The sequence below is a fragment of the Silurus aristotelis genome (assembly GCF_946808225.1).
Source record: "Silurus aristotelis genome assembly, chromosome: 16".
NCBI lineage: Eukaryota > Metazoa > Chordata > Actinopteri > Siluriformes > Siluridae > Silurus > Silurus aristotelis.
The window spans coordinates 11,217,982-11,243,599 of NC_139589.1; the positions used below are offsets into that span (position 1 = coordinate 11,217,982).

The 25,618-nt window shown below is 38.0% G+C and overlaps 1 protein-coding gene and 1 long non-coding RNA gene across 3 annotated transcripts in view; one reads left to right on the plus strand and one right to left on the minus strand.

The window, feature by feature from the left end:
• Nucleotides 1–25,618, plus strand: part of LOC310739272 (transmembrane protein 132D) — a 168,975-nt gene that overhangs the window by 134,808 nt on the left and 8,549 nt on the right. For both annotated transcript variants that reach the window (XM_083565050.1, XM_083565051.1), the window contains exons 5-7: nucleotides 13,374–13,517; nucleotides 16,842–17,050; nucleotides 24,107–24,374. In XM_083565050.1, the coding sequence (XP_083421176.1) occupies nucleotides 13,374–13,517; nucleotides 16,842–17,050; nucleotides 24,107–24,374 (621 nt within the window). The remainder of the gene's footprint in view (nucleotides 1–13,373; nucleotides 13,518–16,841; nucleotides 17,051–24,106; nucleotides 24,375–25,618) is intronic.
• The window catches only part of LOC310739396, a 36,153-nt gene that overhangs the window by 9,885 nt on the left and 650 nt on the right, over nucleotides 1–25,618 (minus strand). Inside the window, exon 2 of the long non-coding RNA XR_014537375.1 lies at nucleotides 294–434. This is a non-coding gene — a long non-coding RNA (uncharacterized lncRNA). The remainder of the gene's footprint in view (nucleotides 1–293; nucleotides 435–25,618) is intronic.

Consider the following 25,618-nt stretch of genomic DNA (forward strand, 5'->3'; position numbering starts at 1 on the left):
AAAGAGACAAAGAGAAGCTCTTGAAGGTATATCTTCATAGCTCTATCAACTTAAGTTATTACTTGTTTTTTTTTAAACGTTATACAACATTAAACATCCATAAATAGATAAAAAAGTATGACCTAGTGCATTTTAATTAAAAAAGAAATAATTGATGGAAAAATACAATGTCGTCCAGTACAAATAAAATGTATTATGTGCTGTTATAGGTAAGAAAATCAGCTTAACCAAACTAACTTGGCTTCATCACACCATCCTGGTAAATATTTTATAATAACAGCAAACACACTTGCCTGTGCACGATGTCCTTAGTAAGTTGGCAGACTGCTGATTAAGATGCAGCACTTCTTCTGTCTCTCACTCTCCACTAATGTGTCTCAAAATGAATTTATTCAGCATGTGAAAATTGACCGAAATGATAAAAGAAGCTTAACCTATAAGGAAAAGTCAAATCAGAATTTCATTACAAAATAAATCAAATGTTAGCTATAAGGATTAAGATTAATATGCACATCATTTGGTGAATGGTTTGCTACATTAGGTCTGTAGCACATATAAAATATGACTCAGTAATGGTTTTATTTGTAGCACAAAAACACTGGCCATTTTAATTTTAATTTTTTTATTTATTTCCATTAACATGTATTTACTAATTCCATTAGTAAATCTGTGTCTTGTTAGGAGTTTTTGTAGTTCAAGCTCAAGCAATCATGCTTTAAACTGGATATTGACTCTACTGCTTTATTTACTGCCCTGGTGTAAGAGGGAAATAAATAGAGATGCAGTGGGTAAATTCTCTAGTGCTTTGTCGTGACATGAACAGGGTCAGCTTGTTAGTTTAATAGAATTTTGTTAACTACTGTATACACTAAATGAATTAATGTTTCTGGACACTTGACCATACAATTCATATGCGCTTTTTGGACACCTATTTGCTTTTGGACTCCATTTTTTATTATAGGCTCCATTCTCCTTGAAAGATATTCCACTAGATTTTGGAGTGCGGTTGCATAAATTTGTGCTCATTCAGTCACAAGACTGTTAGTAAAGTCAGGTAGTGTTGAGTCAGTAAAGTTCATCCCAAAGGTGTTCAACAGGGTTTAAATCAGAGCTCTATAGCATGTTGTGTCAGCTTTTTCGAATAGAGGGAAAATTTAATGCAACCACATTTAATTTTATTGGGTACCTCAAATTTTGGTTGAGTAAGAATGTTACTGTTGGTAGCAAGATATTAATTGCAAAAACTAGCACTCAAGACTAAAAATGCTAATTTTAACAGCTAGTTTTAGTCATGAAATAGATCGTTTAAAGTAAAGATTTTTAATTCGGCTAGCTTTAATTTCGATGTAATTTAGCTTTGTATTTAGAGTCAGCAATTTTAATTCCAAAATGCTACACCAATTCGGATTATTAAGGTCACTTGCAAGCCTTCATGGTTGCAAAATTTCTTTTTTTTCAGTACAGTGGTCCCCCGGAACTCCTAGGAACATTCGGTCTCACTGCTGATTCCCACAAATTTTAAGATACTCCGCAACTTGCTGTTAGTTAGGTTCCAAATGAGAACCCACAAATTTTTCGACACGAGTGAGACATTCATTTTTTATGCTGCCCAGACATAACAATAGTGTTTTATTTCTTTGTACAGTGTAATAGGATGAAACTTAATAGCAAGAGACTGAAAAAAAAAAGACTTAAATGAAGATATATAATGATAGAGGGCAAACAACTATTGAAATGATATTAATAGGAATATAATATACTGCTGCAGCAATTATTCAAGTTGTAATAATCACATTAATCATTGCAAATTCACTTTTAATTACTGGTATGGCTTTCACTCTCAACATTCAGCAGCTAAAAATAGTGAGTAAAATAGAGCCAGGACACCCTATTATTGATCGCTTTTGAAAGTCTTTTGACATGATATCATTTTGTCTCTTTTAATACTGTGCTACAGTTTCTGGTTGAATTTTTACATTCGGTGCAATGAAGAAAATGTGGTTATGCTTGAGGGATATGCTGTATATGCACTTATCTACTCTGCTCATTACTCAGTCAATTCGTAATTATATAATTCAGTCCTCCAGATAAACAATGTGTGTGATTAAGATGCATCTTTTCTGAGTAAAACAAAGTGAGAAGTTTTTTTTTTAAGAAAGAAAGAAGCTTTATTCTTGTAACATGTACATTACAGTACAGTAAATTCTTTTTTTGCATATCCCAGTGATTTTAGGAAGCTGGGGTCAGAGCGCATGGTCAGTCATGTTACAGAACCCCTGAATCACAGTGGTTTAAGAGCCTTACTCAAGGGCCCCTAGAGTGGCAGCTTGCTGATATCGTGGTTTGAACCCTTGACCTCAATCAGCAACCCGAAAAGACTTAACCATTTGAAGAATATGACCAACTACTGTCATATTAAGTATACGTAGTTGGATAAGTATTGTTATTTATATTAAAATGTTGAATACAGATGTCCCCAATTTAAATTGCATAAAGGCATGCATAAAGTGAACAGAGAGTTTTTAAATGTTTTTAGTTTAAAAGACATTTTCATAAAAAAGCTTCACAGAACAGGAAGCCATATAATGAGTTTTTTTTTTGTTTTAGAATTTTTGGTTTGTTTTTAAAAATACTTATATATGTGTTGACAGGGCTGTGATTGGTACTTTGATGCCATCTCTGCCAAAAACATAGATTAGTCCACCTCAAAATTGGCAGGGAGAAAGTGGCCTTAAGACATTTGCCTTCTGATTGGCAGGGCTCGAGTTCCAGTCTCATCACTGCCAGGCTGCCACTGCTGGGCACTTGAATGCTAATTTTAATAAATGGAATTACTGTAAGTCACTCTACTGCCAAACACTATAAACGCAAATAAAAGAATTCAGAATTTCTTAACAAATCACGTTCTTTATTGCACTCATAGCTAAATGCACCATCAAAACTAATTATGACACAAATGTTTTGACAGGAGCTTTAGCAGGTCTTGTCATACTGGTTTGTCAGACTACTACACTTCTGCACACTTTATCTTAAATAATGCCAAAACGTGATTAAACTTGATTTAGTAGCCCCTAGAGAGAAATATACATAGAGACAGATTTCAGACTGTAGAAGAAAAAAGCATGTGCTAGTGCAGGTTCTGTGAGATTAAGATGCAGACAAGAGAAGGTTATTGTATGTGGCGGGCCCAGCATCCTCCACTCTGCCATGGAGCTCTGGTGATCGATTGGCTTTTCCACATGCTCCCTCATTACCTCCAGCATCTCACATCTCCCTGTCTCACCCCTTATCCCCGCCTGTACCTTTCTCTAGCTCTTCCCTTGGGTCTTGGTGCGCCAGCATATCACTCTAACACTCATCTAAAATAGTGTGTGTATTCATTATCCCTCACCGGGAGGCGCCACTTTGGCAATGTGGCATTTCATCAGGGGAGTTCACGAGAGCCTCTCACACAAGCATGCAGAATTTAAAAAAGTTTTAGACATGCACCCTGCCTTTGGCAAATAAAAATCGAATTGCAGCTGCAAAAACTGCAGCAGAGTATATGCCTATCTCAAGTCCAGTGGAATAGAGTGGGAAGCTCCCCAGAGACATCAGTTCCACCAGCATGAGATTCCTACTTAGACAAATGAATGAATACATTCATGAATGAATGAATAAGTGATAAATCTTTTTTTTTTTTTTTTATAGTATGGAACACCATATGCAGATCACCTTTTAACTACACATGTTGTGCATACAGCCTCAAAAATCCCGCCTACCTGCCACATATGAGTTGAATGACTTTATTATTTTACCAGACATTTTGGCCTTCATTCACACCTCCCATTAATATGCACCCTAGGTAATTGGTTCGCAAGTAGACAACCGAGGCGCATAGCCATTCACACTTCTCCAGTGACCACATTTGATCTGATTCCCTATATCGTTTTCACTGGATAAAGGCTGTCACACCTGTTTATTATGCCAGGCTTCGAATGCTTTTTCAGGAGGAAATGTCCCGCAAATCACATCTTATGTACCTGTATAGGTCTGAGTGTTTCATGTTATAAATGTGTGGCCTGCCAATGAAACTTAAATGAATGAGAAATAAAACCATAAAAAGCAGCTGCTTTGATATGCAGTTAGAGCATAGTTTTTACCCACGAGCCTAGTGGCAACGTGCTGTACCGTTCAGCTTGATTTCCAATGATTGCATTTTTTTCTAGCAAGGGCAATGACACAGTTGATTAGCTGGTCCTTTGTTGCTCTCTGGGATTCATCAAGATGCAGTCGTGTTCACACTACAAATACACATCTTCGTGTGTGGTTTAAGGGATCGGTCATAATACATCTTCAAGCTCCCGCACTTGACCCCATTCACACATTTACTTACCCAAACCACTGATCCAATTACCCAGAATGCATGTATTGCCAAATGTGAACAGGGCATTTCACAAGAAAACTTACAGTGATGCATATTAAATGCATATAATCAAAGTACACACTTAAATACTGAGGTATTAAAACAATTTTGAGATGCTGAAGGTTTATGAAATTCTACTCAGGAACTACTACACATTTTTGGTTGTTCTGCTGCATGAGGTGTCTTATACCAACTGCAATTTTAAACTCCAAGCCTTTGGTTATTTTTTTTGACAAAAATAATTACCATTCTGTGTCTAGATGTCAGGTATACCATAAGTTTACAGTAACATACATCTGGAAATACAGTAGCACTTGAAACAAACCAATAATTTTAATCCCTGGTTACAGCAAAAAAAAAAATGCATGCCAGAAGGAAAATGTTTCCTTGCAATGAGAGAAGCCATGAAAGACTATAAAAATCCGAAATTACACACATTCAATAGGATTGCTCACTTAGAGCTTCATAAAGAAGTTAATAGAATTATCCTTCTGGGCAAATGCGTTTCTGAATGTTTATTAAAGATATTATATACACTTCCCTAAAAAATGCAGTTTGCTTTAAAGATGTCTAAGTATTAAGTGCACAAAAAAAGTAAAATGTGTGCTTATTTTTGTACACTTTTTAAACATACGAACAATTCTAATATCCTATAAAATCAGTATGCTGTTTTATCATGGTTCTGTATTCTCAAGTTTTGCATTTACTGAGTCCATTATTCCCCTATAAATATTGTTCCAGCCATATTCTCAGAACCCTATATTTTCAGAACCACATGTAATTTCTCTATTCTCTGTATTTCCAATATCTCTAACCACTCAGAAGTCTAACCTTTTTCAGAACTTGATGTTTCCAATATTGCATATATTATACAAAACAACTATAATTTCAGGATCTATATTCCCATCTATGTATCCTATCAGGACATTATATTTTTTGTATATGTTTTTTTGCTCAATATACCAAGAGCCCTATATTTCTAGATTTTTCTATTGTGAGTGTATTATATTTTTTGAACGCCGGGATGACCAATATTTCCAGAGGTTTTTTCTAGAGGCTTATGCACACAAAGCACCATATTTCCAGAGCAGTATGTTTTCCCGATACTATCCACATGATTGTATATTGATGATCCTGTATCCTGTGATTGATGATCCTAGGACACTATTTTTCTTTGATGCTTTGTGCCCAAGGCCCTATATTGACAGAGCCCTATTCTCTCTGGGCCCAATATCATTGAAACCTACTTTTCTGAGACCTATTTTTACAAAGCACCACATTCCCACATACCTGTTTTTTTAAGATCTCTATGTAATAGGGCATATATAATCTCTATGTCGAATGTTCCAAGAGCCATAATTTATGAGTGTTATTTTCCTATATCTTCAGGGTTCTAAATGAACAGAATACTATTTTAATGGGCCTAATATTTGAAGAGGTCTCTTACTAGAGCTCATGCTTAAAAGCACTATATTTAGGCCCCAATTTGCCTTAGGTCTTACTGTATATGAGCAACCCTTTATTTATGATCATGCATATTACATTAGTCCCAAGGCCACAGGTATACTGTATGTTTCCAGAACCCATTATAAGCCATTTGAGAGGCTTATATCATGACCCATGTTCCCAAAGCCTTTGCTCCAAAAGGCTAATAATTCCAGACCTCTATATTGACTATATTAAGGAAAAAAAAATTTCTCAGTTTTGTGTTAATTTGATTTGTAAAAAAATTTGAAGATACCTGATGATTTAAGTTTACTGTATATATTTTTTTTTTCAAACTATGGAGAGGAAAAGTCTCCAATCCCAACTTGATGTGGAAGTTGTTACAGAGCACCATTATCATCCCTGTGGCCACTAAGAAGAATTTAGCTGAGCCAGTCCTTGTGATGTGCTCAACCAGAGTTAAACGTCCCTGTCGATTGCTCCATGCTATTAGAGATATAAGTGATCAATTTCCTCTCTGCTTGCACTTTGCTATCGGTTTCTCGGTGAGGCAAATGGCTTCAAATGTTGCTGTTTGAGACCCACCAAGAAAGAGATCAATCGCTCAGTAATAGTGCAGCTAAGAATGCCCCTGGCATGGACCGCCATGATCCCTGCAGGAGCCCATTGCATTTTGCACTGAACGGTGGACCTGGCGTGAGCCTGTATTCGCTCTTGTTGAAACTATCCCCTGTCTTTAGCTGAGCCTGAAGGTGGAATGGTCTTTTATTGATTATTTGCTCTCAAGCTCGTGTGGAGCTATTTGAGGATGCTGCAAAGCCAGTGCCCCTGGCAAAACAGTGCCAAACATCAACACTAAAAAAACAGCTACAATAAACGATAATCAGCTAGCAGTAGGGGTTTACCTACCACCAACCTGCATCCACAACTAGTATTTATGAATAGCGCACACTTAAATTCATGGATTAAATGATGGATAATTGGGGGTGCTGATTGCTTTGTTTTGCTGGATCCAACTGACATAGAAAATCTTACTTAATTTCAGCCCTGAGACCAGATGGTTAGTGCCACTGTTGCTGTATATGGCATACTCATTTACCCACTGTAGTTAAAGCATGCTCATGTGTAGTGTCCCAGGTTACAATAGGGAATACATTGCTAACTATTTCACTCTAAGTTGCTTATCAGCTTTTCCCGCTAATTTCTAGTCAGTTGATTCGAATAAAAAAGGAGCATAGGAGATCATTAATATTAGAAAGCTTAGAGCTGTCCCTGAATAGTGGGAGCAGCTCACATCAGTTCAGTCACATCAGATCACATCAGTTTGTATTTGAGAAAGCCTGATTGTCTGTACTCTCAGGGTGGTAATGATGACCTTGCTACCTGCTCTCTTCGTGCTGTGATCTTGCATAAGCACACAGAGGAAGGAGAATTTCTTTTTAGCAGGGATGCACCATAACGGCTGAAATAATGAATGCTATTACACAGTATTGGTTACAATAATTTGGACACTTTGTACCATAGTACTTCTGAATTTCGATATGAAATAAATAAAAGCATTTATTTTAAACAGTGGATGGTAACAAAGATATTGGGGATAGCTCAATAAACATTGATATCTGATGTTAACTAAAGTTAGTAGCTGGTAGCTTTCCTATGTTTAATGTTAATTAAGTTCCATTTGACACAACCACTAATTATCTTTACAGTTAAAATTTTTAAGGGCAGAATTTCCAAGAATCCATGCTGCTTTTACTAGCTGCACAATGGTTCAGGTCACTTCCTTATAACTTTCTTACAAGTCTTAGCAATGCTCTTTTCAAATTGTCTTTTAATCTTTGGGCTTGACTGAAAATCACTCTATTCACTTTTTTAACAATATAAATGAGCACTTTGACAGACATCTGAAAGCACTGGGTGTTATGAAAAGCGCTGTGGAATTATTTGAATTAATTTGAAGGGAGGAGAATAAGGGTTGAAGTGCTGATGCAGAAAGAAAATTGGTTAAATAGCAGTATTTCTTTGATGGTGATGTCCCAGTGTCATTTTCCAGCTCCCCCATAAATTCATGTTTTGACAGCAAATCAAGCGCAAAGCGATAACTCCTTGTCAAAATGTCTTGCCATTACGGCTGAACACAGAGCTCTGAGTGCTGAGACGGCAAGGCTGCTGCTATTTACATAAATTGGGATTCAAAGGAAATTATATATTCAAATTCCCCCTGGAAATTAAGGCAAATTGTATAGATAGGATACAATGAAGGACTTATTGTCTGTTACCAAAAAACAGCAGCCCTTCATTCTCTCCTTCTGATTGTGGAGCGTCATTGAAGTGTAAATTACTACAAAAAATAGGTAAAAGGGTCCTTAGGACGAGCTCATATCTATTTTAAGGCATGAAATATTTACAATTTAAAATTACATAATGCTATCTCTTTTTCTGAAGAAGAAATAAAAAAATAATAATTCAAAGTAGGACATATAGAAAATTAGAGAGAGGCTAATAACCTCCTGAAGCAGAGGTTGAGACTCTAAATCATACAAATTGTGGCTTAATTTGGGCTTTTAATCATACAATGATTAGATTTTATGTATTTCAATGAATGAGTGAATGAGTAAATGAGTGTGTGTGTGTGTGTGTGTGTGTGTGTGTGTGTGTGTGTGTGTGTGTGTGTGTGTGTGTGTGTGTGTGTGAATATATGATTGAAACAGGGAGAGAGAGATTTTGTGTGAATTACTGTATACTGTACATGCATCTGTGTTATATCTCTACTAATAATAAAGCTGTTAATCTTAATTCCTAATGTTATTATTATTATTGGGTATATTTTTCATATAAAATGCTATCATCTCTATTTTGCCAAATTTATGTATGGGATTTGGCAATATTTGGCAATATATATTCTTTCATATATATATATGAAAGAAAATGATGTATATACAAAAAATGCATATGGCAGTAAACAGTGAAACAGTAAACAATAGACAATTTAAGGTGGTTTAGATTGTCCATAAAGTGTCTGTGTGCGGTATGATGTGGTGTAAAATGTCCATAAGTGTCTGTGTGCGGAATGGTGTGGTGTAAAGTGTCCGTGTGCGGTATGGTGTGGTATAAAATATAAAGTGCACTGTGCTGTGCAAGTCCAGAGTTTAAAGTGTTGTGGTGCGAAAGGTGAGATATGTACAGAGAAGAAGTGTTATGATGGAGACAGTGGGCCAGTTTTTAGATCCTGGGTGTTTCCTGGTTTAAACTCCGAATGGCCTGCGGGAAAAAGCTTCTCCTCATTCTCTCTGTGTTTGCTTTCAGGGAGCTGAAGCGTTTCCCTGACTGCAACAGAGAAAAGAGTCTATTAATGGGATGGCTAAGGTCCTTCATAATTTTCCTGGCTCTGGTCCGGCACCGCGTGCTGTAAATGTCCTGCAGGTTAGGGAGCTCGGTGTGGATGGTACGTTCAGCTAAACGCACCACCCTCTGGAGGGCTTGCCTGTCCTGCATGGTGCTGTTCCCGAACCAGGAAGTGATGCTACCCATCAGAGCGCTCTCAATGATGCAGGTGTAGAAAGTCTTTAGCACCTGAGAGAGTAGTTTAAAATCCCTTAAGCATCTCATATGGTACATACGCTGCCGGGCTTTCTTCACCAGGGTGTTGGTGTGACAGGACCAAAACAGGTCCTGTGTGATCCGAACACCAAGGTACCGGAAACTGTCCACTCTTTTCACTGGGGTCCTGCTGATGTTTAGCGGTTGGTATGACCGCTCCTGCTTTGTGCTGAAGTCCACGATCAACTCCTTAGTCTTGCTAACGTTCAGGAGAAGGTTGTTCTCCTGGCACCATCTCTCCAGGTTTTTAACATCCTGTAGGTAGGCTGTCTCGTGGTTGTTGGAGATCAGGCCCACCACAACGGTGTCATCAGCAAACTTGATGATGGTGGTGGAGTTGGAAGTGGCCACACAGTCATACGTGTACAGTGAGTACAGCAGGGGGCTCAGAACACAACCCTAGGGAGCTCCAGTGCTGAGGGTGAGGGTGGATGAAGTGTGTTTTCCCACCCATACGGCTTGTGGTCTGTCTGTCAGGAAGTTAGAGATCCATTGACACAGCGGCAGTCCCAGGACCTCCAACTTAGAGGTGAGTGTGGAGGGAATTATGGTGTTAAATTCTGAACTGTAGTCCACAAACAGCATCTTTGTATATTTCCCATTTCTGTGGTCCAGGTGGCTCATCGTAGTGTGAAGGAGATGAGCAATGGCGTCCTCAGTAGAACGGTTCTGACGGTACGCGAACTGTAGTGGGTCCAGTGTGTCCGGTAGTGAGGCAGTGATGAAGTCTCTGACCAGTCTCTCGAAGCACTTCATCACTACTACGGTCAGGGCTACAGGGCGATAGTCGTTAAGGCAGGCGGGCTGGGGTTTCTTCAGGACAGGGAACAATGGTGGACTGTTTGAAACATGAGGGGACAACAGATTGTTCCAGTGAGAGGTTGAATATCTCAGTGAACACCGGTGATAGCTGGTCAGCGCAGGCTTTCAGAACCCGACCTGTGATGCCATCTGGTCCTGCTGCCTTCCTGGTATTCACCCTCTTGAATGCCCTCCTCACGTCATGCTCTGAGATGGTGAACGTGTTTATCTCTCCAGCTCTCTTGGCATGCATGCTGGTTGTGCTGCTAGCGCCACTAGCGTGGTTAGCTGCAGCCTCAAAAAGCACGTAAAAAGGTGTTTAGCTCGTCTGCCAGAGAAGCGTCCGCATTCACCATTCTAGAAGATGGTGTTCTATAGTTCGTTATTGTTCTTAGTCCCTGCCACAGGCTCCTAGACCCACCATGTTGGAACTGTGACTCTAGTTTCCTCCCGTAGTGGCGCTTTGCATCCTTCACTGCTCTGCGAACACTGTAAGACGCAGCCTAGTACTCCTCCATGTCCCCGGTGGCGAGCCCCATGTTGTAGGCGACGGATCTCATAGCGTCGTGGATGTTTTTTTTCCACCCACGGCTTCTGGTTGGGAAATGTTCTGATAGTGTTTTTTTGCACCGTATCATCCGCTAGTTTCTCGATGAATCATCAGAGCTGCGCCTGAACATGTCCCAGTCTGCGTCATCCAAAGCGCCCTGCAGAGTGGCCACCGATTGGTCAGTCCAGCGCACGACCCCCCTTTGAACCTTTGAGCCTTTGTTTGTAAAAAGGCATGAGGAAGATGGCGGCATGGTCCGATTTCCCAAATGGTGGACGTGATTGTGCCTTGTAGCTGTTCTTTAGTGTTGTGTAACAGTGGTCCAGTGTCCTTTCGCCCCTGGTGGGGCAGGTGATGTGCTGATGAACGCTTGAAAATCTCCGACCAAAATAAGTCCCGAACCAAACACAGAGTCCCGATGCTGTGTTTGGTGAAGAGTTAGTGTCTTGTGGAAGTCCCATACTGCAGTGTTTGTGTCCGCTTGAGGTGGAATATAAACAGCACTGACTATGACTGAGCTGAATTTCCAAGGTAGATAAAAGGGCCGACATTTGATGGTCAGTAGTTCCAGGTTTGGTGTGCAGGAGCATGAAAGAGGAACTGTGCTCGCGCTGTCGCACCAGTGGTTGTTCACCATCAGACACACTCCACCTCCTCTTGACTTTCCCGACTCCAGTGTTCTGTCCATGCGGTAAACCGAGAAAAACTCGGCTGGCTGGATGGCGTGGTCCGGTACCGCTGGGTTCAGCCATGTCTCGGTCAAGCAGAGAAGGTTGCAGTCCCAACTGTCCCTCTGGAACTTGACCCTTGCCCTGAGGTCATCGAGCTTGTTCTCCAGTGACTGGACGTTGGCTAACAGGATACTAGGTTAGGGAGCGCGGTGTGCGCGTGCCCTCAGCCTGTTCCTGACGGCGGCTTGTTTCCCTCGCGCACGCCGATACGGGTCGCGTCGTTTGTTCTCCCTCAGGATCTCGCTCAGCCATCATAGGTTCGGGTTTAAGAACGGCGGAAGGTGAGTGCATTGTACACCAATAGATATATAAGTGTCTCTGTCATATCTAATGATGTCCATATTGTGTAGATGGAACTGTAACTAATTAAATAAAAGTATAAAATAAACAAAAAAAGAAAAACCATAGCCGGAGCAGTCGTGATGGCAGCCGACCTCACCGGCACCATCTTGACCATCTTGACTTGTGAGCACCAGGTCCTGGAACACCGCTCAGCAAAAGCGGGGCCAGAATTCGGTCCACACGATGAGACAGAGTTTAAGAGTTCTCTTAGCACAATGTGCAATAACGGACAACCCAATAGTGGGACCAAGGTCCTTAAGTAGGCCTCGTGAACGAGGTTCAGGTGTGGATAGATAGTACGATGGAGAGGTGGCTAAGCCGGTGGAGCCCTGACAACCATATTATTATTATAAATATTATTATTATTATTATTATTATTATTATTATTATTATTTGTGCCTCTCTCTTGATCTGTCTTAAAGTTAAAGACTTTAAAAAGTATGGTTTGCGTGGTTTTTCTTCAAACATCAAAAAATTCTTTATACTGCTTTACCTCAGACTCATGTGCTGATACCGGAGACTCCTCAATGTTAAATGTTAAATAAACAACAGAAACCTTTTACACATTTTTAATGTGCTTATGTGGAGTTTCTCCAAGTCTCATTGAATGAGCTGTTACGAGCCATAATGTACTGCATTAGAACAAGTTCTTTATTTCAAACCTATGATTTGCAGCTGCAACACTGTCAACACCTTCTGACCTTCAGAATTCAACAATAAAGTGTTTTATAAATAAATAATTAATCCATAACAGAATGCAGGCAGAGCCAGATATAATCTACATAGCTGGTGTTATTAAATTATTGGATCCCAATCTATTTTATAATTATTTTTTTTTATTTTAGAGCTATCAAATATGTTATACTTTTTTTTCAGACATTCATATGGTCATTGGTAATATGATAGTGTTTTCGTGTTCTAAGTTTACCAGGCCTAATTAAAATGTTTAAGTAAAATATTTTTATTTTATCTTGCTTTCTACCAAACACAAATACTGGGATTAAGCACAGTTAAAATCAAGCCAAATAATTTGCATTGCTAGCATACTAGGCTACTAGTTTTATTATATTGTCAGCAAAGCATTATCTAGTATTCTAGTCAACTTGGCTAGTCAGTAATACTCTGAAAAGGTTACAACCTAATTATCATTAACATGGTACTGTATTTCGATAACTGGCTAGTTTTTCTAATGTTGGTCAGTTACATCACATGATGTGTGCTTAATATGAATACACACATTTATTTTATATTTTTTAGTTCAAGAAATTAGTAATAAATGCCACAACTGGTATAAACTTCCCGGTTGGCTTAGTCTGAGGCTCTGAGATCATGTGGGCTTGGCTTTGAAAAATCTATCCAGCTGATGATGCTAATTGAATGATGTGCCTCACAGATATAATCAGATAAACGTGCTCTATGTTGGAGCTGGCAGAATGATAACTAGTTATGAATGATGAAGAAATAACTGTCCTGTGATTGTTCTGATCTTTGTGCACAGGAGACAGAGATTCTGAACACGGCCGTGCTCACCGGCAGGACTGTCGCCATGCCCATCAAAGTGGTCACCGTGGCAACAGATGGAGCTGTGACGGATGTGACAGAGTCTGTGGAGTGTCGATCGACGGACGACAGCGTTGTTAAGGTGAGTGCAATGCCAAGGAAGTGTGATCATATTTTGACACTGAGATCTGTATCAAAAAGGGGTGCAGCATATTACAGTACACGACTTAATATAATGCAAATATTATGCTAAATCTATGCTAATCAGTAACAGAAAAACAGAACTATGTTGTATTTTGTGATTAGTGATCCAACTACATAGCTAATGTTAGCATTATTGCTGCATCTTTAACTGTCTGAGGTTATAGTATGCTGCTAGTGAAGTAACTGTATTTACTAAGCCAGCCAATGTTTACAATTAGTTTTACTATTAGACAATTATATTGTTTTATGAAGCCCCAAAAGCTATTGTGTAGCAAGATTTATTTACTATTGTGTTGATGTCATATGAGCAAGTTATTGTAATTCAATGGCCTGCTCTGGTAATAGTGTTTTTGTGTAGCACATCCTGCAGAATTCTACAAAAAATGTAATCTGATTAATAATCATGTAAATGTAAGATAACAAATGTTTATAATCATTAGATTACATTTTAGAGCTGACCTATAATGCCCAATCTGTTATTTGTTCATTTTAACATTTCTAGGCCTCAAAAATCAAGAACTTGGTATGACTTTGCATATTCCTTGATAATATCATTTAAAATATCATGTAATAATGTGCATGCAACAACTCAGCACAACAGTTTACATTGAATACATGCCTTAAAATAACCTTGTTCTACAAGAACAATTTCCCTTTCAGGAACTCGTGCTGCGTCAACAACACTTTGGGCCCAAATATGCAAGGCCTTCCCTGAAAAAGACGTTTTCTGTTTGGAAGCGTTTGTTGCTTTAAAACCTGTATGTAACATTTAGCATTGATGGAGCCTTTTCAAATATGCAAGTTGCCAATTCCACAGTTACTAATGTGCTGTACTCCCATACATCAGAGATGCAGCTTTGAACTGAGAGTTTATAACAAATCAAATGATCACTCTCCTCTTTAGTCCAGAGGACGTAGTATCCATGGTTTTCAAAAAGAAAATGTACATTTTGATTCGTCTGACCACAGAACAGTTTTTCACTTTGCCTCAGTACATTTAAAAACTCTTTGGCCCAGAGAGGGTGGTGGCATATCTGGATCATTTCTTCTTTTTTTTGCATGATAGAGATTTAGCTAGCATTTGTGAAAGACATGGCAAACTGTGTTCACAGTCAATGATTTCTATAGGTGTTAATGAGATCATAAATACATGATTTACATTACAGAATCATCAGAAATTCATCAGAATTTAAAAGCAGTGCTGCCTGAGGGCCTGAAGATCACGGCCATCCAATATTTATTTTCGCCCTTGTCTCTTGTGCACAGAGATTTCTCCAGATTCATTAAAACTTTTGATGATATTATGTTATGTAAAAGATATTCAACTGTTTTGCAATTTTATGCTGAGAAATGTTATTATGAAATTGTTTCACAATTTGCAGATGCATTCTTTTACAGGTTGGTGAAGTTCTCCCCAACCTTAATGCTGAGAGACTCTGCCTCTCTAAGATACACTATTTATACCCAATCATCTTTCTGACCTGTTGTCAATTACCTAATTAGTTGCAAAATATTTCTCTAACTGTTTAAAGCACTTGCTATTTTCCAGACTTTTGTTGCCCCATCCCAACTTTTTTTGAGACGTCATACAGCCAACAAATTTTAAATTATAATTTTTTTATGCTTTGACTTCTGACTTTTATGCAGGGAGTAAATTTAAGATACACAAAATCTAATTCTAAATGTGAAACTAAAGATCCATAAGTCCAAAAAATTTGTATATTTGCTTTACATGCCACAAGAAAAATAAGATTATTATAAAATTGTGCATAACACAGTAGTTACCCCTGAGGTCTGGTTAAAGACATACCCAGCTCTCTTTAATACTGTACATTCTCATCTCAATTCTAAATACTAGCACTAAGATTACATGGAGGATAAATTATTACACTGATGTATAAGAATAATAAATTTTAATCTAAATCTATAGAAATAATATAAAGCATGTAGTGAATAAACTACGGCTAGGCTGTGTTGAAGACTGACATTTAAATCTGCCTTTAATTTACTAAAAAGATTATTGCATGTTTCTACATATCCACTAGTCTGCAGATTGCCCTAAACTCACAGTAGAGAAACAGAAGCAGGAAGATGATCACTGTGGTGACAAACGGGAGAAATAAATCTTCTCTTCTGTATCCCATTTGATTCCTACCTTGCTCATCTTGGCCTTGTGATTCTGTTGACTGAACAAAAGGCTGTCAGGTTCTATAGCCAGAGGCAAAAAGCTGAGACCATGAATTATTTCCTAATACATTGTTGTTGCGTTTGGGAAATAGAGTGTTATATTAGTGTGTGTCTATGTGTTTGTGTGTGTGTGCATGTGTTTTTCACAGTGTGTGTTTGTTCCCTATGGGGTTCATTAATCTAGAGAACACCTGCAACTCTAACCTCTGACACACACACAGACACACACACAAATACATACAAACATACATATGCATTCCTATTCCATTTTCCAGTTTAAACTGGCCATAAATTGCCTGCATACTAAATTCATTTTTTTCTAATTTATCTTCCTCATTGGTCTGTGGCATAAAAGGGAATAAACCACTTCAGGATATAGTGAGGATATAAGTAAGGATCAACTTAAGGATCACTTGTTTTTAAACATCAACCTATTACAACAGCACACACTGCGGGTTATTACTTGTTTCGATAGCTAGCATCTAGCCGGAAAAACAAAAAGACATGTTAGGTGTGAAACTTAGACTGAGGTTTTGAGCTGAAACATGCAGTGTTCTCACTTTTCTTTCATTTCTTTTCATCTATCAGTCACCAATGTTCAGCATAGAGAGGTTTAACACAGAAATACATCTCTTAAGCTTAAGTCTAAGAGTAAAGTAATGATATTAAGAATTGTGTCTTGTAGAAGCATAAAAGTGATATGACACACCATTTGGTTCTTGGCCTTAAATGTCAACAACACCAGAACACCGTGAAAATATACAACCTGTTATTTTTTATGATAGATAAAAGTGATATTATGTTCTAAAAATACAGAAGAAGAAATGAAAAATCTTATCCTGCCACACTGAATTGAAATCGAACCAAATTAAATTGCAGGGTGTCGAGAGATTGCTGTTGAGCAATTGCCGCACAAAAATCGGCAAAAACTAATGAAAAGTTTTATTCCAGATCTCTCTATATAAAGTGTAGAAAAATAACTTTGTAGATGTTTGAAGAAAAATGCATGGAGATGTTTGAAGTCACCTGCAATGCCGAATATGTCTATGCTGAGAATTTGATTTTCTCTGTGCAGGTGTCTGAAAGATGCGACTATGTGTATGTGAATGGAAAGGAGACAAAAGGGAGGGTAAAAATGATGTTGAACTTCACGTACAACTACCTGAACACCCAGATGGAGGTGAGTGTGTGGATGCCCCGCCTGCCCCTGCAGATCGACATGGCCGACCCTGAGCTCAACCAAATCAAGGGATGGAGGATCCCCATCTCCGGGGGCAGCCAGAGGTGAGGCTTATTTCTGGGCATCAGAACTCTGTTCTGAATGGTTTCTGAATATCTCATTATTAGTTCCACATCTGGCTTTCTCCAAAAATAAATGTATAACTTACTGTATATGCATTCTTGACAAGCTGGAGACCAGGATGATTATTTTAGCCAGTCTTTATTTTAGAAACAGATGTTGTGTTTTGCCTTTTTTTTTAACTCCTACTGCATGCCATGTTTAGTTAGTTATGCCTTTTTTTTTTTTTTTTTTTTTTTTACAATTTCTAAACATTTCCAACAACAATGAACACTTTAAAAGAGGTTATAACATTAAGTTACGTCAGTGAGCAAGCCAGTTGGCAGAAACAAAAATAAATCCAATCTGAGGGTTTGAATGATTGCTAAAAGTATACGGCATTGCATTGCATTTGAGAGCTGATAACAAGCCAGATGATCCCTCTACTCTTTAGTCCGGAGAATGTGGTATCCATGGTTTCCTGGATCGTCTGACCACAGAACAGTTTTTCACTTTGCCTCAGTTCATTTTGGCCCAGAGAGGATGGTGGCATTTCTGGATCACTTCTTCTTTTTTGCATGATAGAGATTTAACCAGCATTTGTGGGAAGACATGGCAAACTATGAATCATACAGCTTACAGTGTTTTATATTATTGAAATTGCATCTGTATTTAGACCTCAGATGTTAGACCAGATAGAAATGGAAAAGAAATATATATCTTGGTCCCAAAGCAGCTTTAAAGATTGAATAGATTACAATTATACTGTTTAACCTCACATTTTTGTCCCTTTAATTTTATTCATAATAAGCAAACCAGTGCCGAGGAAGAAACTTTAAAATCAACCAGACTCTATAGGGAACCTATCCTTATCTTGAGTTCATCAACTGTTCACTAAATGACACTTGAGTGCAAAACTGTTAATGGCAATTGTAGCTCTAACCCATTGTAGTAAATTGTTTATATTAATTACAGTTCAAATCGATCTTTATGGTTCTTGAGTTTAACCCTCGAAAGTAATCTCATGTATCTGTTCATGTGGCACCGACCTGAGTGGCAGCCAGTGGTTTCTAATTGAAGAGAACTCTATCCAGATGTATGATTATATGATCTGCCTGATCATATAATCAGGCAGATCTATAAAGAATAAGGGGGCAGGATTACTGTATTTCATTATTCAGTCCACATTAACCATCCCTGCATTTTCTTTGGACCCTGTGGTTAAAGTGATTTACAGACTATCGAAAACTGCAAGACGGATTTCATGTAGAGCAAATATTTAGAAAACAATCCTGACTCCTCAGTCAGAGTGATGGTTTGGATCTCCTTTATTTTGCTTGAAACATTATGAAAATCTGCTAAGAACCGGATCATAAAAATATCGACATTGAGAAGGACGGATGCAGTGTGGATCTTTATAAATTAATTGTAATATAAAATATCATTAGAATCAGACACCATGATGCATAAATGCTTAACTATTTAGGAGATCGATAAAAGTAAATCGTTACTCAACATCACAGGAACACTTTTTATCGATTGGTATTGACTAAGAACAGTAGAGACTGGCCTCAGGTCAACATTTCCTGCTCTGAGAACCTTTATAAAAATGATCCTTAGGTCTTTGCAGGCTCTGTAAGCTGTTCTGGTGTGTTGGATTTGGCATAACAGAGGAGCAGGCAAGATACAGAGGCTGGTTTTTAATGATCTGGAGGTCACCTCCGACAGGTTAATACTGACACATGCCATGGTCATCTATAAGATAGTTTTTAAATTACGCTTGTCTGGAATTACGTCGGTCCTGAAGTTGTGGCATCTAACTGAGTGAACTGACAGAAGGAGAGGTAAGAGGAGTGAAGGAAAGCGTCAAAACACAGACACAAATGTGGGAGAAGACCGTCTGTGTTAAAAATATGCTGGTCATGAGCTGTTCTGTGCGGAGGTTGCCGGTCAGCTTTAATGGAGGATGAGGACGTGGTTCAGTAGTCAACGAGCAGCAATATATATATATATATATATATATATATATATATATATATATATATATATATATATATATATATATACAGTGAGGAAAATAAGTATTTGAACACGCTGCTATTTTGCAAATTCTCCCACTTAGAAATCATGTAGGGGTCTGAAATTGTCATTGTAGGTGCATGTCCACTGTGAGAGACATAATCTAAAAAAAAAATTCCAGAAATCACAATATATGATTTTTAAACTATTTATTTGTATGATACAGCTGCAAATAAGTATTTGAACACCTGTCTATCAGCTAGAATTCTGACCCTCAAAGACCTGTTAGTCTGCCTTTAAAATGTCCACCTCCACTACATTAATTATCTTAAATTAGATGCACCTGTTTGAGGTCGTTAGCTGCATAAAGACACCTGTCCACCCCATACAATCAGTAAGAATCCAACTACTAACATGGCCGAAACCAAAGAGCTGTCCAAAGACACTAGAGACAAAATTGTACACCTCCACAAGGCTGGAAAGGGCTACGGGGAAATTGCCAAGCAGCTTCGTGAAAAAAGGTCCACTGCTGGAGCAATCATTAGAAAATAGAAGAAGCTAAACATGACTGTCAATCTCTCTCGGACTGGGGATCCATGCAAGATCTCACCTCGTGGGGTCTCAATGATCCTAAGGAAGGTGAGAATCAGCCCAGAACTACACGGGAGGAGCTGGTCAATGACCTGAAAAGAGCTGGGACCACTGTTTCCAAGGTTACCGTTGGTAATACACTAGGACGTCATGGTTTGAAATCATGCATGGCGCGGAAGGTTCCCCTGCTTAAACCAGCACATGTCCAGGCACGTCTTAAGTTTGCCAATGACCATTTGGATGATCCAGAGGAGTCATGGGAGAAAGTCATGTGGTCAGATGAGACCAAAATAGAACTTTTGGGTCATAATTCCACTAAACGTGTTTGGAGGAAGAAGAATGATGAGTACCATCGCAAGAACACCATCCCTACTGTGAAGCATGGGGGTGGTAGCATCATGTTTTGGGGGTGTTTTTCTGCACATGGGACAGGGCGACTGCACTGTATTAAGGAGAGGATGACCGGGGCCATGTATTGATAGATTTTGGGGAACAACCGCCTTCCCTCAGTTAGAGCATTGAAGATGGGTCGAGGCTGGGTCTTCCAACATAACAATGATCCGAAGCACACAGCCAGGATAACCAAGGAGTGGCTCTGTAAGAAGCATATCAAGGTTCTGGCGTGGCCTAGCCAGTCTCCAGACCTAAACCCAATAGAGAATCTTTGGAGGGAGCTCAAACTCCGTGTTTCTCAGCAACAGGCCAGAAACCTGACTGATCTAGAGAAGATCTGTGTGGAGGAGTGGGCCAAAATCCCTCCTGCAGTGTGTGCAAACCTGGTGAAAAACTACAGGAAACGTTTGACTTCTGTAATTGCAAACAAAGGCTACTGTACCAAATATTAACATTGACTTTCTCAGGTGTTCAAATACTTATTTGCAGCTGTATCATACAAATAAATAGTTAAAAAATCATACATTGTGATTTCTGGATTTTTTTTTTAGATTATGTCTCTCACAGTGGACATGCACCTACGATGACAATTTCAGACCCCTCCATGATTTCTAAGTGGGAGAACTTGCAAAATAGCAGGGTGTTCAAATACTTATTTTCCTCACTGTATATATATATATATATATCACACTCCTCCATTAAGGGGCGCTCTGACATATGATGTGCAGCAAATGACAGCTGTTGTTGTTTCTATTAGCAGTCATGCCACAGTGGCTGTGTATGACTAAAATGCTCAAATTTCTAGGTGCATTAGCTGCACATTAAGCTATAGCTTTCCTAATCCAGATTTATCAGTGTCCTCCCACTTCTCTAAAACCCTGTAGGTGGAATTCCCTTGGCAGGCAATATTTTTGGAGCTCATTTGCCAAAAACTGAAGGCAGTTACAAATTAAACTCACTGATATTTTGTCCAAATTTAAGAGCAGCAAAAAGTGTTTACAATCTCATAATTCCGATCACCATTGATTTTTTTGACAATGTGTTGTGACTAACAGAAGTATTTTGTTCAGAATGCACAGATGCAAGTGTAGGTCTGTAATAACTGTAGCAATCAAGTAACAATCTACAAACAGGGTCAAGATGTAGTCAAGGGTCAGGCAATCAACAACAAAAAAGTCCAGATCAGGCAAGCATGAACTAGAAATGAGTTCAAGAACCAGACTGACAATCAATAATTAAAGACTTGATAATGACTGTGGAAACAGTACTGAGCATATACTTAATGAAAAAAGCAATACTGGGGCTTACATACATTATCATGACATGTGGAGACAACCAAAAACAAAAATTAAGACAAGACAAAAATGTTGTATTTTGTTTTGAACCAAAACCAAATACACATGGCAATGTAAACAAATACTTGACAACCTTTATGAATGAGCTATAGTGCTATAAGCTGCTATGTACACTCAGAGACTTTGCGTGCAGCATTCAACATGAGAGAAAAATACACTTTATAGACAAAAGTTTGCGGACACCTGTCCATAAAATCTTATGTGCTTTTTGCACATTTCTTTCCACATTTAATCCATATTTGCTGTTATAATATATTTTGGCCATTTAGCTACAAGGTCCCCTGGTGGTCTAGTGGTTAGGATGCGCCGCTCTCACCGCTGCGGCCCGGGTTCGATCCCCGGTCAGGAAACACCCCCAGCCTCTCTTAGTGCTGGTCCCAAGCCCGGATAAGTGGGGAGGGTTGTGTTAGGAAGGGCATCCAGCGTAAAAACATGTGCCAAATCAAACATGCGGATGATCCGCTGTGGCGACCCCTAATGGGAGAAGCCGAAATTTTAGTCATTTAGCTACAAGGGTTTTTAGTAAAGTCAAGTACTGATGTTGAGTAAAGGGGCACTCAGTTAATCCCAAAGGTGTTCAATAGGGTTTGAGCTCTTCTAGTCTAACCCATGTAAACCCTATCTTCATGGAGCTTATTTTGTGTACAGGGGCATTGTCATGCTGCAACAGGTTTAAAGGAAGGAAAAATATAATGCTACCACAGCCAAAGACATCCAATACTATGATATGCAACTTTGGGAAAGAACCACATATGGCTAAAAAAGTCAGCCAATTCTTTTGTCCATATAATCTATGGCACAGCAGATTTCCAAAAGTTTACTTGTGCTTGCTTTTTAATTATAGGTTGTTTTTTGTTGTTGTTGATAAATATATTTAAATTATCGACTTATTCTGTATATTGTACAGTCGCAAAATTTTGAACTTTATTATGTTCTAATTCCTACAACAAAAAAACAGTAGAAAAAAATACAGGTAATCAAACTAAGATTACATTTTAATCGAACCTGGAAAATAAACAAACAAGCAAATATGCCCAAATGCATGAATATGAATATATTTTCAGCATTGCTTTCTCTCTCTCTCTCTCTCTCTCCCTCTCTGCCTCTCTCTCTCTCTCTCTCTCTCTCTCTCTCTCTCTCTCTCTCTCTCTCTCTCTCTCTCTCTCTCTCTCTCTCTCTCTCTCAGCGCTTGGAGTCGATACTTACTTTAAATAATGTCCTCCATTAGTTTGATAGACTTTAAAAATGGTTCAGCAGTACAGTTACGGTTATGGTTTTATTTTATTAATCCATAAATCGTGCAATTCAATTAATTTTTATATCTACAAAAAGGCTGTTAATTAAATTGCATGTTAAGTAATTGATCACTGCTACATAACATTTGCATGGTACATGCAATACATCTGCAATAAATTAAATCTGAGTGTAGGAATTAGTTCTCATGACATCTAATTATAAATAAAAATAAATACATAAATGACTGCTTGAATATACTTTTATAATATTAACATTTTACCAAAATAAGAGGGGAGTTGAATAATCATATTATTTTTATTTTAAATTGGATGTTGTTTTTTTTATCTGTTTGTTTCACATATATAAAAAGTTTAAGACTTTAACTGATTTGAAAACTTTTCACGATCATACCTAAGTGAACAATTGGCTTATTTTGGTAGCTTTCATAGACTAATGTATGTTTCATGTGATTTATTTGATAAAATTCTCCAGCTGGCTAAACTCTAAATGAGCCAATTTGTTTTCTACTAGGATGTATGCTGTTTTAAATAGAGTTCTAATCTCCTCCTCGCCCTTTAACCAAACAATTTCCCAAGCATTAATCACAGCATGCTGTGACATTTCTGTCTAATTCTTTAAAACTGCTGCTGTGTTTGAAGCCCCTTCTGAATGCTGCAATAAGGCTGGCAAGTTGTAAAATGTAAATTGTATCCTACTGTACATTTTGCAAGCTGAGCAACTTTTTTCACTTTTGTTCTTTTCTTTATGCCACTGATGTATTTTTAAACCCACAAGCCTGACAATCTACAGCATGAAAAACTAATTTTGGTTTGGTTTTTCAGTATCATGCCTCTTTATATCGAGAATATACTTTCAGCCAATAGTTCATTTTTGTCTGTCTTTTGTAATTAAAGTTATTACAAGAAAACAAATGTTATTTTATTAGTCTTGTGAAATGCAAATTGTACAAAGTATTTTTTTTATTTTTGGCTGAGATACCACATTAGCAAAATACCAAATTAGCAGATACCACAACGCATTTTCAGAGGTCTTTTTGAGTCCACACCTTGAACTGCCAGAGCTGATTTAACAGTATGAGGAGACATAAACTATATTAGGCACGTTATTTTAATGTTATGGCTAATCAGAGTATTGTTTTTTTGTTTTTTTTTTGTTTTGTTTTGTTTTGTTTTTGTATCTGTTATTTTTTAGATATCTAGATATTGCTATATCTTATCTTTTCTGTGAGAATTTACCTCATTACAAATCCTGCAGTAATAATTCAAATTGGTCAAATCTTTGGGCAAATGTTAGGCCTACACTTTGGTGTGTCAGAAATCTTCCCTGCTCTACAAGGCCTAATCCGTTTTTTAATTCCATTAAAGTATTTTTTTGTTGTTATTATAATTCCATTGGCTGAAATAAGGAATTTGAAATTATTTCTAAAAACCTGTGTCCTGTGTTCAGATCTGCAGATGATAATGAAGATGAAGGGAGCAAGCGGGATCGAGGTTGTGGCCCACAGTACCAGAGTACCACTGTGCGTGTCCTTACACACTTTGAGGCAGAGCCAGGAGAAGGGCGGGGACAACCAGACTTTCTACTGGGCAGTGATTGGCAGGTGGATGTGACAGAGTTGGTGAAGGATTTCTTAAAAGTGGAGGACTCAAAAGTGGCCAAAATAACAGATGGTGCAACACTGACAGGGCTGAACACTGGAGCCACCAAAGTCCAGGTGAGACACCACAAACTTCATGTTTGTAGAATATTTAAGATCTAAGGTGCCTCTATGGGATTCAATTCCAGACCCAACTCTATTAAACCTTATTTTCTATACTTATTCTCTAAAAGACTTAATATAGTCCTGATAAAGAAAAGAAATTAATGCATATCATTTTATTTTAAAATTATGTATGATATATTACATTCACTCTACTATAGTGCGCTACAACATTGTTGTCATACTGCACACCTTGTATTGATTACATTGACTGAATAGCTAGCTACTGACTGAGATTATAACTCTCTGGTTTGTGCAAATAGATTTTTAAACGTATACCTGTATACAAATGAGTTTATTTTGATCACAGTTCAGAAACACAGTGGCTAAAAACATAAAATCTGAAAAAAAAAAAAAATTGGATGATAATAATTTGCCTCTTTGTGATTATATTTACATATACAATTAACACAGTTTTTACCTTCAGAAATTATGCACTTTATTCACAACACCCACACCATGACATACAGTATCTCATAAATGTTGGCAATCATTTTAGTAAATCTTCTCAAAGGATAATATTATAGAAATAAAACATGGATATATTTTAGAGTAGTCAAAGTGCAGCTTGTATAGTAGTATAGATTTACTGTCCTCTGAAAATAACTTAACATACAGTACAGTCATTATTGTCAAAATAACTGGCAACAAAGTGAGTACACCCTAGGTGATAACAGCTGTATGTCCTTTAACCATGCAAATCCACATATTCTATTCATCATGTTCATGTTTTTGTCTGCTTGACACAACCATACAAATGTGTGTATCTTGTATTAGAGCAGTTACAGTTTAGGGCTTTGAGTACAATTCTCTCATACTGACCACTGGATGTTCAACACTGCACCTCATGGCAAAGAACTCTCTGAGGACTTAAGAATTAGAATTGTTGCTTTCTACAAAGTTGGCCTAGGCTATAATAAAATTGGTAACACCCTGAAACTGAGTTACTGTACAGTGGCCAGGGTCATACAGAGGTTTTCCAAGACTGGTTCCACGCAGATATATGTGCCATGTGAGAGGTTCCACTCATAAGAGGCCCTGAAAAGGTTGATCAAAGAAGATTTTCATCTAGTCCTTTATTGTGGGATGTCCTAGCCTCACTCTAGCACCCCATTTTCTCCACTTGTTGAGATATATCACAGTATATCTTGGTAGTGTACATCGGAAGTTGTGAAAATTCTTTTATAGTCATCTCTTGA